Source organism: Notothenia rossii (assembly GCF_949606895.1).
Source record: "Notothenia rossii genome assembly, chromosome: 7".
Lineage (NCBI taxonomy): Eukaryota > Metazoa > Chordata > Actinopteri > Perciformes > Nototheniidae > Notothenia > Notothenia rossii.
Genome location: NC_136905.1, coordinates 69,355,690 through 69,374,167, shown reverse-complemented (window position 1 = coordinate 69,374,167; position 18,478 = coordinate 69,355,690). Strand labels below are relative to the sequence as shown.

At 44.0% G+C, this 18,478-nt stretch overlaps 1 protein-coding gene across 4 annotated transcripts in view; it reads right to left on the bottom strand.

Annotated features, from left to right (window-relative positions):
- kif26ab (kinesin family member 26Ab) overlaps positions 1 to 18,478 on the bottom strand; it is a gene marked incomplete at its 5' end in the record, with an annotated part of 67,598 nt that overhangs the window by 30,519 nt on the left and 18,601 nt on the right. For all 4 annotated transcript variants that reach the window (XM_079641177.1, XM_079641178.1, XM_079641180.1 and 1 more), the window contains 2 exons: positions 3,593 to 3,786; positions 9,145 to 9,615. In XM_079641177.1, coding sequence (XP_079497303.1) covers positions 3,593 to 3,786; positions 9,145 to 9,615 — 665 coding nt within the window. The remainder of the gene's footprint in view (positions 1 to 3,592; positions 3,787 to 9,144; positions 9,616 to 18,478) is intronic.

The following is an 18,478-nucleotide window of genomic DNA, read 5'->3' as shown; positions in this document are numbered from 1 at the left end:
GGGGATGAAGGGCAGAGTGAGTGTTGCTGACACAAAGGCAGGGTCTTGTGTGTGCAGGAGAAACAGAGGCTAAATGGCCCTGCTGCCACAATTACAGGAGGATTCCTTCTGCACAATCACAGTCATTACCGCGCAAACCCTCACCTGGGCAGCAGCTGCAAGGAGGCGATGGATGACCATAAAAACACTTCCTCCTGACACTCCTCCAGGGCCGCATTCCAGCAAACAGCTGTCCGCCCTGCCCCTGCAACAGCCCGCCCGCCAGCCTTTGTGCCCCCTCCGAGCTCTGAGAATCTCTGCAGACTTTTTGTGTCTCCAAGGTCTTCCGCTCTCTCATATTCATTACCTCCATGTATCTTTAGAGTGAGTAAATCATAACTCTCCAGAGCGTGATTAGTGTGAGGTAATAAAATGAATTGGGTACTAAACCTTCCTCCAAACAAACATAACCAAGGGACCAACAGCGGACCAAAGAAACTGTCTAATGCTGATATGCAGATATGAGCATGCCTAGAAAGTGATGTACAAAGTGAGCAGCAGACTCCTCTTAGCAGTGAGCTCTGAGTAATCCCGCGGGCACAGCGGGTAATGAACACACCGGCACAATCAGCAGGTGTTAATGGAACAGAGAGATGGGTAGGGGGATCAGCAGGGCCGCAGTCAGCCTCACCGTCCAGCTCCTGCTGTGAGCTCCGCCTGCCTTCATTACACAACGCTGTGTCAATACACTGATCATATGCTCTGTCACAAGGCAATCAGTGCTTAACGTGCTAGTCAGCTGAACACATGGCTCTAAATTCATTTACCCCAACCCCAGCTATACTCTGACAAACACACACACATAATTATATGCACACATGCACACACACGCAAATCCGGTCAGAGTTTGACCCTTGACTCTTCCTGTCTCTCCACGACTGTATAGTCAGTCTAATTGCCAATTGGTCATTACTGACCCCGGGGTCATCTCTTTGCTTTACACAATTACCAGAGACAGGAAGCAGGATAAAAGAACCATTTCAAAACTGAATAAGAGAGATATATGTATAAAAGATACATTAATCCTGTGAGTTAACACCTTTTTCTAGTTTCGGAAAATAGAGGCATCACAAGATAACATCTAAAGACAGACTTTTCTTGTCAAATGTTTCCATGACCAACAGTGCAGACAGTAGAATCCCATTCTTATTCATTTCACAGTCTGGCATAAGGTATAAGAGTTAAGCAGTCTGAAACTCATGTGTACAAATTAGTAATTTGTTCCCTTGAATTAATTTAATTAATTAATAAGTACTTGCTCTCCGCAATTTATAATGTGTCTACCCATATAACACTGACAATCTGTTATTCCATGAGTTTCAGGGGAGTGAAACATTGAAAAGATGGTATATATAGAATAGTATAAATACTGAAATTAATGGATTAACTTAATACTATGAATATGATTAAAACAATTCAGTAGTTTATTAAAAAAGAAAGTCCTTATTTTGAAAGAATTTCAGAAATGTGTTGAAAATTGGAAAGCTAGTTGACGGCAAAATATTAAGGGGCATCAATTATTATTCTGTGACACATTACTAATTTGTGCACAGAATTGGTTAAGAATGTGACTCTGACCTTCTGGTCAAATTGACATTTATACTAAAGTGATTTTTCAACTCAGTAGACATCCTAAATGAAACAAATGAAATGCTTTTTTTGTGCCCCGTTGAACGGTTGACTTATTTTTGCAATGAAAAATGTAAACGTTGAATCGCTATTGTTCACCATGCTCTTCTTTTCTCTCAGCAGCAGACTTACTAAAGCAGTTAGACTCTGGCTAATTGCATTCTAATTAAAATTTCATCTCTGAGTGGAACGGTGTTAGTGAATGTCAGACAAGTGTCTGAGGAGCTCTCTCTCCTCCATTGGGGTAGAAACTGCTGTTTGGTTATTCCGCTCCTACTTCCTGGGCTCTCAGGATTTACACATGCATCCCACTAATTGTATCTTTTGTGAACAAAGAGGAATACTAATCAGATATGAGTTTTCAATTACGTTTTTTTTTTTCTCAAAATAAGAAAGTCTGTTGATTGACTCAATTTATTTCGACTTTTAGGGATTCACATTTCAATCAGCAGCAGTATACAAGAAGACGAAATGGAGACAACAAAAGGATGATGATGATGGTGATGATGACGATATTCCTGTTGCAGGCAGCTGGGGAGGGTCAGGAAACGGGTGTGAGCTTCAAATCAAGCACAGTGCATCTCCAGCACCCTTTACTTTACTGTAACAGCAGAATGTGATGCGGTTTGAAGCCGTCATTATGTTTTCTGGGCCAAGCAAAACACCACATTCTTGGCAGCAAATTATCTTTGGGATGAAATAAAAGGTGGAACCACTTCCACCTCCACCCCCTCTGCCCCACCAGGACCTGCTGCAAGGGAAAAAACAAGTCCACCTCCCTTTTTTTTCCCCTGCACTGAGCTTTATACGCTACTCTTTTTGAGATCAGTTCCAAAGAAAACATGAGAACTAATAAATCAATGTCAGGAATTAACCCCGTCTAGCAGATGTCTACACCTCTCTGTTGTGACAGGAAGTGTTGTGAGCAGGAAGTTGCATATTTAGTGGAGGATCTGGAATGGGTAGGAATGTCCCCATTAGTCAAAGGATAGGCCTCATGGACCCACTGATATACTCTGACCCTGTGAACGCTGGCAAGACAAAATCCATTTGGGGTGCTTGCAGAAAAACTGAGCCCCACAGTGTTCCCCCATGGGCATCCTGTCACACTCCACAAGTCCCTTCACCTCCTGTGGTGCAGAGCTTCAATAGTCCTATGCATCATCCTTAGCCAGCTTCCCATTTGCAAGCATTCATTATGGTGTAGCACTCCTTGGAGAGAAGAGGCAGGGAAGGTATGCACTGACCAGCCTGCCAGGGAATCTATCAATGACAATATAGCACATTGCACCCGCCTGGAGAGGGTGAAGTATTCTCCGGGGCAACAACAACGTCAGAGCCAAGGAGGGCTGAAAAATCCTCGCTTAGCCTGAAAAACATGGGGACCAAATGGTTTCACAAAATAATGGTCCTGCAAAGCTGGAAATCCTGAAAAGCCATTTTAAAGTTGAAGAAGCGAAACAAAGAATAACTAAACATAAAATACCTCAGGACAATACTTGGCTTTAACGTAAGCCCCTTTCGTGAGACACCCCCTCTTCATATCAAATTATGTAATTCTGTTTTCCATTCACGGGCAGTGATGCCTGTAACTAAAGGTTCATTTAGTCCCATGATGGTGCGTATCTCAGGGCAATGCTATAATTCTACCATGGCAAAAACAACATCTCCATAGAATATGTGCCCCACAGGGAACACCATGAACCACTGCCTTCGACAGACATTGGAAGGCAAGTCTGTGCACATCTCCTATTCAGCTCTCCTTTTGTAAACACACACACTTAAGCCTGAATTCATGCAGGTGTGTACATACACAAACACTAAACACTTCATTTAGCACCACGGCACATCAATCTAATCTCTGAACGTTTTGACAGACTCAACCGTGGTGTGATTTGACAGGACGGATGAGAAAGGCGCTTACCTAATGAAGAAGGAGGCTGCTGCAGAGGAGGAAGCAGAGGGGGAGGGTCCGGTGACGGTTGCTGGGAATCCCGGTTGGCAGGAGTTCCTCAGCCGGCAGGAAGTCAAGGAGCTGCTGCTGCTGGTGGTCATGGTGGAATCAGAGGCCTCCGCGGCGGAGACATCCCTGTCTGCTTCCCTCATCAAACTCTGAGCCTGTTGACACACAGATACAGGGATAAGACCACAACCATCACTTTCAAGTTTTACTGCTCCTGCCCACCTTCCTTCCACCCCATTTACTCCCCCTGTGCCACAGATGGACAGGCAGCTGCTGCAGCCAGCACTGGTTAGCGGGAGTCAGCAGTATCCACAGCAGAGAGCTCCCTGCAGAACAGCAAGGATGCTGCACCATTCATTGATTCTGGCAACACTCTTGAGGTTGCTCTGGCTGTAGCCTACTGTAATTAAGTGATAACCCACATTTAATTAGTAATTAAATCACAAGCGATTCACTTCACTCTGCTCCCGATTATATCTATACCTCCACGGCTAATTTGGACCTTCACTCATCAGCAATGTCGTCCAATAGGTTGAGTTATACTTAAACTATCTAAGGATGAGTTTCTATGGGAATAAATGACATCAACAACAATTTTGAGTAATGACGTTTGTTCTCTAAATGTTTACGAGGTATCGAAACTGTGCCTGCGTGGGCACACCCTGCCCTGGAAGCTTGTTGGTTGAAGGGTGAACAGAGATGAGCTGCATTTGTTTCAGACCTTGGCCTCTGGTCACTAAAGACAGACACACTGGTTCGATCACCTGTAAATCTTCATTTTCATTTCCTTGGCCAAGGAAGTTATGTTTATTTGCTCGGTTTGTCTGTTTGTCATTGCGCAGGATTAAAAAACTCCCAAGCCCAGATTCATGAAACTGGGTAGACAGGTGTAACATGGCCATTAAATGTTTGTAGCCGATCCAAATTACTGGGTGGATTCTCAAACTAAGTTTCACTTGTTTCACTAGCATGCATTGTGCTAAAAACATGTGGTGTATTAATCATTTGAAAGAAAGTTCCAACTTGGAGAATTCCCGTAAATGCCAAATCAATTCGAAACCAAAACTCGGAAAGTCATAAAAAATGTTGGTACACTTTTAATTTACTCTGCTCTTTGATGTAAACAGAAAAGGCAATTCAAGATGATCATTCTTTAATGGCGATAGAGCTTTTTAATAGTTAGTTAAAAGTGAATATGGGTGATAATGATTTAAAACCACACCATTAGAAGTCAGTCATACTGTACACTAAGCCTTCTAGCCCTCTTAGTTCAGTGGAGATGAAGCATAAAGGTTTGGCTGGAGCTCTGGAGCCTGCAGAGGATCACTGATTGCTGCAGTCCAGCTGAAGGAGTGCAGAGACCTAATTATACAAGCCGAAATCCAACTCCGTGACTGCGCTTCAGCTGGAGTCACCATACTGACAAAAGGTTAATCCTCACCGGAGCCGCTAGTTTATCCTGCGAGACAATGATCAATAGCAGCTGACAAGAACCAGTTCTGCGGTTTTTCAGCATCCGAAATTAAATAAATAACGGCCAAAGTTTTCCTAAAAACATTTATAACACTGACATGAACATTGTGTAATCAGCAACGACCTTGTATTGAGCACAACGCAGCACTGGAGCCTCAGTGCCATTTGACAGCAGATGTATTATAAACACAGTTCAGGGCCTCTGCATATTTACCTCACTGTTTGCCCTGGATTCATGCTTGGCACCTAAAATTAAATATTTTTTATTATAAAGTGTCTGGCCATTTATTATCTGCCATTTGTCAACACGGGCTGACAGCCGCACTATTTATATGCCAAGCCTGACATTTGAATGCTATACATCATGATGTGAGGACATACTCACATTCTGGCATTCACATAAGAGGCTTGGCTATTGCTCTGCAGAGTGTTAGCTTTACATTCAGTACAATCTGTTACTATATTAAAGCACAGGCATTATCTTTTCCCAGAAAAGCTTCACTGACCATTTGTCAAATGATGGTCCTGCAAAGCCTTTTTTCCATGCATTCCCACTTTCCCATTTCTTCCCTTTGAGCTTGTTATCAGTGTTAAAAATCACTGCTTTTTTTTAGAGGTCTGGCTTTGCTCTCCTGAGACATTATCATGGAGGTTAAGTCTGATATCAAGCTGCGGTATGTGAAGTTATGACTTGGAAAGTACACCACAGAAAACACAAACTGAAATGAGCCAAATACAGATCCTCACGCAGACGCCAGAGCGGAAAGCCTCACACCATGCTGGTGTCGATGACAGGTTAGGAACTCCCATTACACTCTGGCACGAAAGACTAGAGCACTTCACACGCAGCCGTACAGGAAGCTGATGTGTGTAGCTCATCAAATCTGTCACTGATTGAGTCGGTCAAGAGGCGGCAAATTTCCAGGAGCACACAGGGACAGCTGTTTGTAGATGGGGTGCGGGCTAAAAATTGATAAACTATAAACACACACATATAGGTTCACACACACGCACAGAAACACACTGGAGCTCATCACAGTTCCTGTCAAAGAGTATTCCCCATGGTATTAAAAAATGGGGACTTAAGTCCCTCAGCCAAGCTGCTGTCTGTAGCCTTGGACCTGCACTGGCCCTGATTCTGGCTGAAAAGAATCTATCCCCTGGTCAGGTAATTAGGCCGTGTCAGTGGAGCCATGTGTGCTCGCCCGTTTGTACCGAGAGCCAGTAATGAGCTGGCCTTCCACCCTTTAACCCCCAGCCCTCCCTGATCCTCTTGCCTTGGCTTGCCACGAGAAGGAATAGGCAGAAAAAAGAGGGGGGGAAAGAGACAAAGCGAGAGAGTTTTGAACATAATGGAGAGAGTTTAAAGAGAAAGAAAAGTTCAGTGGAGCCCTAGCTGTGAAGCATCGTAGGCCAGCACCCTATCAGGAGACCATCTTCTCCCTCAATGCTGAGAGTACCAGGACTCCCCTGTGACCTTTGATCCCAGCGGTCAACAGACGATTACTGCGGAGTGAAATAGGCCTTGTGGTAATCTGGCTGTCGTGCTTGGCTGGCCTCTGTAACCTACAGAATGCAACTGAGGGGAGAATTGACTTATAGCGATACCATCATGTGAGAAAAGTACTTAAATAAAACAACCTGAACTCTCTCTGGGCAGAACTCACCAATCTATTTCCATTTTTCTAAATATGGTTTCTTAAGTTGGCAAGAATGTTCTTTCCCTTTCCTTCCTGTGTCCTTTTCTACTCTTGTCATCGAAGCTTTCTGTGGTACGTTGCCATGCGGGCACAGCTGCGCCAAAGAAACAGCAGCCAAGATCATCCATTGTGCTTCAAATTGGTGGCAATGGAGCCGACCACTGCAGCAGGCAACCAGTGGGCCAATAACGGAAACTCTCACGGGTCAAAAGCACTCTGTCTCTGTAGATTATCACACAAGTGACTGTGGATTTTATGGTGTAAAAGAGAGAATTGCAGATTTGGTTCAATTGATTTCTTGTTTTGAACGGTAGCATAACAACATACAGTATTCAATGTCTTCATTCAGACAGCCAGTAACACCAGAAATTAATTCAGCAATTGTGAAGCTGGAGCCTATCTAAGTCTCTTGGGTTTTCTCAGAAAGGCACATTTGGGTGCCATTTGCTCAATTCAAGGCAGCTACCCATATGAACCAGTGTCAGTCAATTACAAAGAGGCAGCCAGATAGTTTCAATTCCTACGACCACAAACATCATTCCAGATGTTAACCAGAGCCTTTTCTCAAATGAAATTCAAGGTGCCCTATAATGGGCTTTGCATGGGAGCGCCCCAGGCTCCCTCGTTGAGAGGATTTCTGTCCCACACACACAAAGTCCATATCTGCTTCTTTGCCTGAACACCGCCACATGCTTTCCCCACAGAGAGACTAAGAAGGAATCATGAATTGAAGCTTGTGCCTTTTGGCATCCTTGTAGAGTGTGTGTGGGTTTTTGTCATTCTGAAGGGACTGGTTTTAATGAAAGAAACTAGCTGGAGAAAATAACACCCATTTCTGCTGTGTTTGGAACTTTATGTCCTGAAGGGACATGTCTTTCTGTCCAAGCAGGGCCCGAACCACAGCTATGTGGCATTGATGAACTCATCCCATCTCTAAGGGCCATTAATTGCTTTTTAGACACATAGATGGAGAACACAAGGCAGCCTCTCCCTTCTGTGCCAGGCTGTTTGATTTCCCCTAGATTGCGTACATGCAGTTAAAAGCTTTTGATGGCCTCCCATAAACCATTTCTAAAGGCATTTGTTGACATAAAAGGGAGGAGTGAAAATCCGTCTTCAATTGTCAAGCAGAAAGAAATAACACTGTCAAGACTTGTAACAGGCTGCAGTTATCCACAGAACAAATGGCAGAATTACAGTTTACATTTATGAAGGGAATTATGGTGCAAGAACCAGAAAATGTGAGTGCATGCTGTTTGATCAGTACACCTCGGGAAGTGAAGATTTTTTAAGGTAGGGAAAGACACATCAGGAAAAAGTTACATATCACCAGCCAGAAATGTGCTCTAAGGTGCTAAAATCCCCTGTTTACACTTAATATAAAGCTTATGTTAATGTGAAAATACATCATCTCGAGTTGTAAACAAGGTACAACATGATCCCATGACACCAAGGGCAAAACTCCGGATCATTCCAAGTCTCTTAGACATGAAACGAAGCACAGACGAGTTATGGTGAGGCTTTGGGGTGGTCATTTAAAATGCCCTTGAGGAGAAGGTCGGCAGATTAGTGTTGTGATGACCTCTGACCTCAGATCACTCAGACTCCTTGACTACTGAGGAATGAGAGGTCAGCTCTCCTGCAGAGCTCTGACTCACCAATCCTCTGCAGGGCTTTTAAAGGTCTGAAATGCAGTCTGAGGAACAATATGACATTAAATGTACTTTATCAAAATGTTCCATTATTTACTTTCAGATTTGGTTTGGTTATTTGTAATATTAATTATCACTTTTTGTCAGGATTGCATTTGTCCTCAAATGTCTCCTTTATCTTTTTTATTAATTACTGTCAAAGTGTATGATGGTCTTATGGCCCTAAAATCTAATGTCACAATTACGTTTTATTAAAAAAACTAAAATGCATATTGCATCACTGATAGGACACGCCTCTTTTTAGTGAACATCGTTTTTAGTGCAATACAATCCATTTTAAACAATGAATAAATCATAAGCCCCCGCTGCTTTAAAAAAAGATCAATAATTAAAAACATTTTCCTTTACTTTCTTGTGGGCGATTTTCCCTTCTCTGTAAGAGCAACCTGGACAGCTTTTTCAATTAACTTGTGAGGAAATTAATGATAATTCTGATAACCGAAATTCACCTTGATCAATTTAGTGCTTTGAGTGTTCTTTATCCAGATCCACTGTAAATGGATATTGCCACATCCTAACTGTTCATCGTCTTCAATTGGTGCTGTTGCACTCCTAATTTTTCTAATTTTAAACAATTAAAATGCATGAGATTTCATATAAAATTGCAAAGGTAACATTGAAGACATACCGGTTTAGGCTGAGGGACGTAGTTGTTGACCCTGGAGACGCTCCAGACGCCCTCGAGGTACTGCTGTGCCTGAATGGTGACGGAGCCCACGGATCCACTGATCTGCCCTCCTGCCACCGTCACCTGGACACTTGTCTTCGGCCCTGAGGTGACGGAGGGGCTCTGCGACCAGCCTGGTACCCTGTGCCGCTCCCCCAAGGGCAGGACAGAGTGGGCAGCTGGTTGTCCTTTGGACAGCTGTTTAGCATGGACAGTGGAGGACACAGTGTATCTAGCAGGCTGTGGTAAAAATGATTTAGATGGCAGTGCTGCCATGTCTGAGCTGAGGGTGAGGGTCGGAGCGTGGAGCGTCTGCAAGGCCTCCTGCTTCAGTTGGTGGAGAGGGGTGGAGCACACCTGGCAACAGCTGACAGCTTCATGGCTCCCGGGTCTTTGGAGCTGCTCGAACAGGAAAGATGCATATCCAGGGTCCTGCAGAGAAAACAGACACAGAGAGGGCCTTTAACACAACTCTAGCAAGCTTAACTCTCACTATCTAATCTTTTCAAAGGATTTCCTGCATGTTGTTCATATTTTCCAAGCTCGGCAGTGGTCTGCTGGCAGTGTGGTCCTTAACGGCCTCTTGGGACCCTCACACCCCTGCTTTAACCACTTCCTTTTTGTTTAGGGATGGTTGTTTGTTTAGACAGAGATGCTTTGCCTGCATGCAACTAAAGACTGCTGATCAGGTTCAACAGGCATGTGCTTATTTCACATTGTCTGCAGGGAAGCTGAGACCAAACAAACCAAACGAGAGGAGACTCTGAAATAACGCTCGGAAGGGATTACTTGAAGATCCCACAGAGACATTCCTGACAAAAAAACAACGACAAGCAAGATATGTAAGAGGGGCCTAGCCTAGCAGATTTCAGCTTATTACTGCTTTAGTGACGATGTCCAGTGGAGTTTTGTTCTTTTACTTTGTCTCTGCGAAAGGCTCCCTAGGGTGTCCAGCTCTGCTTGGGAGAACTGACAAAAGGAAAACAACAGTTGAGGGGATTGTAGTGCCCAAAGCCATACAATTTACATACGATAAGTGTCCCAGCGTGAAAACATATGATAAGCTACCAAATGTGAAAATAACCACCTCCACCAGGAAGCTTGAGGAACCCAGAGCTATCAATGAACTATTCAAATCCTAAGTGAGGGAGGAACATAACTTTCTCTGTGTTTTAGGCAAACAAACACTCACACCAACACAAACACACACACACACACACACACACACAAAGACACACACACAGACAAACAGTCTCTTAAGAGGCATAAAGGGGCGGTGGGCTTCTGCCCAGCGGAGTCGTGGCCTAAGACAGGAGCCCACAGCAAATACATAAATGTTTATGAGGCCTTTGCTCCGTAGAACCTCCGAGGTGATCAGGAGGAGTGAGGCAGCAGGGAAACAGCAATCCTCTCCCTTAATGCAGTGCCACTTAATACAGCTAACCCAATAGACATAGAGACCAAAGAGGCAGGCTGGGGAACTCTAAATCTCCTCGCCATGAAAGCAGCTCAATACGGAGACTTTTAGACGACCTTTCTCTGCAAACACGATCAGAATTAATAGCTTGATCACGCCTTACAGAAAATGGACACATGGCATCTTTACATTTCCGTTATTCTGAAAAATGGACAGAAAGCGGTATCCACTGATTTATACTCTATGGCTTATAAGGATAATCTCTATATCATCACTTTACTTAAAAGGTCCCATGCCATGGCCATTTCTACTGATCATAATTCCATTGTTGAGGTCTACTAAAATAGATTTATACTGTGCAAATCTTTTTCCAAACTCACATTGGTCTCTCATACAGCATCTCTGTATAGTATGTGTATTCACTCTCTTTCCTAAACGGCTTGTTGGAGCTCCTGCCCTGTGAGCCCAGTTGCCGTCTGCGAGACAGCGAGACCCAACGAGACCCAGCGAAACCCAGCCCGAAACACACACACACCCGCAGCCTGGCTGGGAGTTTATGTGTGTGCTTAGGCCGAGTTCCGCGGTGTCGCCGACCCCACACCAGTGAGCTAGCTCACACTGTCCCGCTCCTCGCAGCAGCGAGCCTCGCAACGTCCCGCCGTGTGTGTGTGTGTGTGTGTGTGTGTGTGAGAAAGTCCGCAGATTGGTCCAAACGTAATGGCTCCGCGGACGTAACGTAACGTCACTATACCCGAAATACGTCAATATATCCAAGAAGTAAACAATGGAAAAAGAGAAATCTCCAATGAGGCGTTCTGGGGCAGCATAGACAGGTCTTTTCTGTGTTAGAGTTTTACTCGCTACAGGGTGTACTTTGAGGGTTTGTGACTCTACAGACCGTTTACATGCATAAAAACCTGCATAACACACAAGGGGACGGGTAATAACCAGAAAAGCATGAAATGGGACCTTTAAAGGAGAATCATGTAGAGGAATGTAACTCGGCTGGCCTGGTGTCCACTGAATATTTCTGGGTAATGATTTACTTTATTGGCTACATGCTCGACACATGGACATGCACAACATAGGAATACACTCAGGATGTAGGAAATCCCATAAATCTCCCAACGAAAGATGAGCTGACAGTAGATCAAGTGCAGTATGGTATCAAGTGAATGTTGATGCTATAGCGAGGAATGGATTTAAATGTAAGAAGCTTATAATAGAAAAGATCAGGATATGACAGAGCTTTAAAAAAATAAAAAAAAGAAGGTATCTAATGAAACTAGATCCTGGCATGTGAACAATCTCCACGCTCAGACAGGATTTTTAAGCACAAGACAGGACAGTTCCGCTGAAATACTATGAAAGAGTCCATGACAAATTGGAGCTTAAGAAAACACCTCTGGCTGCCTTCTTCACAGTCTAGTCTGGATTCATGTATATTATTCCTGGACAGGAAATTGGAGCGAAGTCAAAAACCAGTCAACTCCGCCCTTCCATCACCTCTCACCCTTTACCCTCCAAACACCCCTTACCCACCTCGGGGCACTGGTAGATGGAAGAAATCAATTTCCCTCTCTCTTTCCATGCATTGTTAGGTGTTGATTTAGGAGAGCTAATAAAAAGACACACAAAGCTGAGCCCATCTGCTATTCAGTTAGGATTCTGGAGGTTAGAGAGCGGGGCTTCTCCTGTAAAACTGTCTGTGAGCTTTATGCCCAGCGGAGTGAATAAAGGGTCAGGGCCACAGGGCTTATGAGGATGATGGCGCCCATGATGAGGACAATGATGTTGATGTTGCGGAAGAGAATGATGTGGGTGTGATGAAACTCAAGGCCACAGAATCAATCTTGATATGCCACATGAGAGGTGGAGAAGTGGATATCAAAAAAAGACTGGTAGAAATCTTAAACATCGCTCAGGGAATGTAGGTTAAGATATACTTATATATAGATCTAACCGTTTTATTACCGCTTAATTTCAAATAATTTTCAAGATTAATGGATTAATCATTAGGTCATTAACATGTCAGGTGAGGTGGAATAGATTTATCAAAGTCTTTATATGTCCAAGGCCCAAGGATAATGCCTTCAATATGAAAAATAATCCAGACATAAGTAGGAAACCTTCATATTTGAGTCTGAAACAGCATCTTTTGCATGAAAGACTACTTCTGTGATTAATTGATTATCAAAAAAGTTGGCAATTATTTTTCTGTTGGTCGATTAGTCAATTCCCCATTGCAGCTGTAGCTTGCTTATACTGTGAGTTAAGTAGTTTACTCTTTTGTTTATTTTTGCTACCAGGCTAACTGCTGAAGAGCATCAACGTCAGCATAACGTGGAGAAGACGAAACATATAATGCAGGATCACACCCAGCCCCTGAAGCCATATTGTTTCTTTTATCATCCATATGATATATAACTGACAGGTGTGAAGTGGATGTGAAGAGCAGCACTGCTGGGGAGAAGCATGTCGTACACGGCATCAACACAAACCAAATGTTCAAAGCATTCCCCGAAAGGCGTGGAGCTACTTCAGAGCTCTGACTCCTCGGCCATTGTTCTGTACAAGTGGGAGATGGTTTTGTTTTTCAACCCGAGGTCTATCCGTAGAGAAAGTCAAACTGCACGAGCGAGGATAAGAGGACAGAGAGAGGAAGACATGTGGGAGGAGGTGGGCCGGGGTTGTGGCCCCTGCCTGGAGGCTTGTGGGTGGTTGTGTTGGTCTACTGCCTGTCAGCACTGATCTTTATTAAACTCTAGGGACGAATGTAGTCAGATGCCATGGCCTTATTATGGAAAGGAGGTGTGCCGAGCTCACTGGGGAAAGAAAGCCCTGCCTCTGGAATGAGCCCTCTGCTGCCCTTAGAGACCCAAGTTTGTCTCTGTCCCTCACACTAACAGTGATGAAAAGCAGGGCATCAGCAGCAGGAGGGAGAGCCACCGACTAACTGACTGTCTCTCTGGGCTGATGGAGAGTGTCATCACAGACAGCCCATGCCCAGAGGCTGATGGGAACAAGCTCAGCCGTAACCACTTACTGTATGGATAAGGAGACAGGGAGAGAGATGTGCATGATTTCCCCTCCCAGGTCTCCTTACAAAACCCGGCAAAGTCACACGTAGGATTTTTTCCCCAATCACACCTCATTTACCTCGACTCTTCAGTCCACCTTTTCTCTAACCAAACAAAGTGAACCTGCCTTCTGACTGTTTCTGATTCAGAGTCTGGTGTACCTCTGTTGTGGAGCGCCAGGCCAGATATAGCAAGCTGACTTAAATCAAGGGGAAGGTCATAGTGATTTGAAATGCATGAGGCGCCGCACTAGCCGAGAGACTTTTAGGCACGCTCCATTGAAAGTAAAATACCCTTAGAAACCATATTTTCTATTCCAGTTGAGCCCAACAGATATTACCCAGACATAAAAGCTCACTGTGACCCACAGCAGCATTGGCAGAAAGAGAAATGAAACAAAATTGTATCAATGTGCATCTGTGATGAGAAAAGTTCGGACATACTGGAGCCGGCAGCCTGTCAGATCTTATCTGAACTGTTTTTCAGTTTCTGTTGCATCTTAGCTGAATTTCCAACATCAGTCATAGTGCAATTTGCCAGAAAAGGTCCAGTACTTTAACTATTTCTCCATCCTGTGTGTTCCTTCTCTGTAACTGTTCAGGAAGTTGACTTTGAGATTAAATTGCTCAGTCTTTCATTCCTTCCTGCTCCCTTCCAGGTTTCTTTTTCATAACTTACCCGCATGGAAACATTCCTCCATAAGAGTCAGTACACCTCACTGCTTTATATCTGTCCTCAATAAACTTTGTTCTCACCAACACCAGTCCTGTTTACACATTACAACTCCTCAGTACTTCCTATGACTGCATTTCTTGTAAAGTGAAGACCACACAGCAGCTGCCGAATCGAATGCCCTTTCAACTCCTGACTTTCCCCTGCTTTGCTTCCCTGTGAGGATGCGACCGAGCCATCTATGTTGACTTGGCCTGAGACAGTGTTGACCCTAACCACACACCGTCTCTATAAGTGAAGGGATTGACCCCCCCCCCCCCCCCCAATAAACCGCAGGAGCCCAGTCCAGATCCCGGGGTGAGGACGAGAGCTTCCAGCAGGCCTGCTTTCTCACAGGTAGTCAGGAGTCAGGAGAAAAATGAGCACAGCTGCCCCGGGTGAGCGCAGGGCATTACGGCAGATTACATTCCCAGGATGAAAGCAACACATCCAGTGGTGTAATCCCTCTCTGCCCCCTGCTCTTTCTCAACTACTCCCACCACCTCCATCTTCAAGCCCACCGCCTTGACCCGGATCCCCTAAAGGAGGGCAGAGCTGGAAGGCCTGTGACTGTGATTAGATATCAGGTGGAGCTTTTAGTGCAGCAGCAGATCTGGGATACAGACCATTACATTTAACCACTCCCTGCTCGGAGGCAAAGAAGACAATGACTCAGGATGTCACACTAGCATGCTATTTAACTCTGCGGGAATGCCTTTGGTAGAACACAAAATGGGGCGGCTAACCAAATCACATGAAACAGATGTCTGTCCCTGTTTGCTGACTTGACAAGATTAAACAAACCTGTAATAAGACTTTCCTGCAAACAAAGCAGCGGTATCTGCAGCAACGCTGTCATTACCTACCTGATAATACCGCCGCAGACATAAAGCACACAGCACTATGATAATGAATTCATTCACCCTCTGTGGCTGTGTGAAAAATTGATTCATTTTTCTGTCACTCTTAGGGTTTTGCATTCGAGCACAATGAGATTTCATCGAATCAAAATGAAATAGCTCGCCTGCTTTTCCTGCATTTATGATATGAAATTAGGCTTTTGTCTTTTTATCTGAATGTAATCTTCTGTGAGAGATATGGTCGCAAAATGGATTCTACTCTTTTTTTAGGGGTCTGACCTCTAACTGATCTTCTTTTTAACACAATGAAACACAAAAAACAAGCACTTATTGGTGTATACTGAATAATTGTTGTACAATACAAATAATTTTCACTTCTAACTTTGCAATACATTGTTCCTAGAGAGATAACATTGCATTACCATATTTTGTAACTATCCTGAAGACAAACTGCTCACTTAAAAAGTTAACAAAACATTACATTGAACAAACTTCCTGCTGTTAGATTTTAGAGTACCTTGTTTAAAGAAGTGCATCAGATTCTTGCATCAGTATTCCCTTAAATGAACAGCCAACTCCTTGCTTTAAGCATCTGTTTATGAGGAGCTCACAAAGACAGACGTCAGTCTGCCTGCCCAGTGTGATTTAGCCCTATCCCCCTTTAACTTTCAGAGAACTGCTGACAGAAAATGCAAATAGGCTCAGTAACACTTTCAACACATGCCCACCTGTCCAGAATGTCACAGTGACACATCCTCTGATAAACGATTACAGGGTTGAGCAAATCCCCCATTAGAATGAGCACACAAGATTTACTACAAAATACACAAAATGTTGGCCTTTTTATCAGAATATCTTGATAAGATCTGGTGTGACATGTCGCTTTGTTTTGGGCTGACTAGCACTGTCACACGGGTCATTGTACACTACAGTGCAGCCTGCAGCTTCTCCTGTCATCCATAAAAACAGATGTCGCTGTCCATCCAAAAAAAAAAGGCCATAGATCCTGCTGACCCTCAGGTTAAACATAGATAGAGTCAGTTGTAATCACTCATGAGTCTTTTGCCAAACCGCCCTGCAACCATTAATGACCTCACGTAATGACGTGTCATCACTCCATATGGTCGTCCCATTTATCAGGATGGGAGTGCTTGTGGCTCCTCTCACTGACGGCAGACTCACATACATGATTTTATAAAAGTGCAATTACATAAAAGGTTTACTAAAGCATGGCTTTCACACTAGAGGGAAGAATAGTTGGAACGTGCGTGTGTGCGTGCGTGCGTGCGTGCACGCGTGCGTATGTGTGTGTGAGTGGCTGTCTCTTTACATCACAGCCATCCATCACTCCAGCCTTTCGCCACTTGGCCAGTTAATTACCTTTTCCTGTTCACTCACGCACATAAAGAAAACAAGCCCCTTTCAGACTGTTTGGACAGACTTCATTCTCTCTCTCCCCCCTCTCCAACATCTCTCTCTCTCTCTCTCTCTCTCTTTCTCTCCTCACTGTCTCAGCCCCGAATTGGTCAAGCTTTCATCGGCTCGGGCCGAGGTCAAACTGTTGGGAGGTCCAGCCTGGACTCACAAGTGGGAGAATGAGGGACTTTAGCAATTGCCAGAAACTGGTCTCAATGCTTCAATCCAAAACTTATTTCAGGAATGTAGAGAGAGAAGAGAACAGAATGCACCATCACTCCAAAGTGTTCTCATTAGGGAAATAATGCTCAGCTGCATCACTAGATAAACTTTTTTCACCTGAAAAGATTTTCCATTTCGATGCCCATAACAGTTGTGGAGCACGTCAGACAGCTTTCTCTTCCGTCCTCACCAGGGACATAGATTGTGTTTATGTTCTTGCACCAACAATTGTGCACCTCTAATTAGAATGGCAGATTTTTGGCTCTGAGATGCTCTCAAGGTAGTTTCTCCTTTTTCTCCAAATCTGGCCTGGCAGTGGAAACGAACCAAAATGAGCACATAATGAAAGATTCAACAGGCAAGCTGGAGCGGCAGGAGCCAGGTGTTGCTGTTAAACGCGGGTGAAAGCAAGGGCACAAGGGTGGAAGAAAAGGTGGGGTGAGGGGATGGAGGTTGAAAAAAAAAAGAGGGTTTCAAATCATCTGGCACATTCTCAGAGCCAAAGGGTTATAAGAATAAGAGATTAGGATTTAGTCCGCACCTCTGATTCACTATTTTTATAAAAGGAGGTACGGGTAAAAAGCACATAACCACTTGGATTTGAAACTGAGCACTTGAAGGTCAGATTCGCAATTTCCCCACAGTTCCATACATTTGCAAAGTCCTCATTAGTCTGCTGTGCGACGTTGAAACAGTGTTCGGTATCCATCCACTGGAGCTTGTTGAGAGATCTATTTTTGTCTAAGAGCCCACTCTAAAAACACTCACTGCAGTATAGAGGATTCTGATACAATAGTTCCCTCCAACAGCCCATAGCACTACTTCGCTTGTGTTTCAAACCCCTTCTCAGTCTGTACGCAGTGATGACAGCCACCTGCTTCTGCTCTGTCTGAACTGTCACACCGAGAGAGATGCAGTTTGTTCTACAGGAGGGCTTTTCGTTTGGATTGTGAAACGCAGCACTCCCAGGTCCCTGCAGTTTATTTAGAGAGAAAACAAACTGCTGCTAAAGCTTATGGCATCTAATCTGCATCGAAGAGCTCCCTCGGCCTAAAGTGTGTGTGCGAATGGTAAATGATCACATAAAATGCAGAGGGAGCTACTCATGCTCAAACAGAAGTAATTGCATACGGTATCTTCTTCAATATCCCGTAATGGAAAATATCTCAGTCCACGCATCAACACAACATGATAAGAATTAATCATTTTTAGATCAACTTTCAAATACTTTTTTTTAACCCAAGCACCACAGAGAAAACGACATCAGCGCCCAATATGGTTATTACAATATTTCATCCGAGACACCTTGAGCAAAAAAATGCATAGCTTCACATCAAGTCATGAAAACAGAGTTGTAGAAAAGCGATGACAAGGTGAAATGTTGAGTATCCTACGACAATTATTCTCTCCACTCTTCTCTAGGAATGGACGGTACAGTAATTATGCTGGCAAGCTGCCATGTGGATAAATATTCAAGTTTTCAGTTGCCGCTGGAGTTTCCCTCCCACTCTCTCTCGGCATGTGGAGTGACTCTATAGATGCAGTATGTGAGGAGAAGCCACATAATGAGGCACTGTAAAGTGGTTATT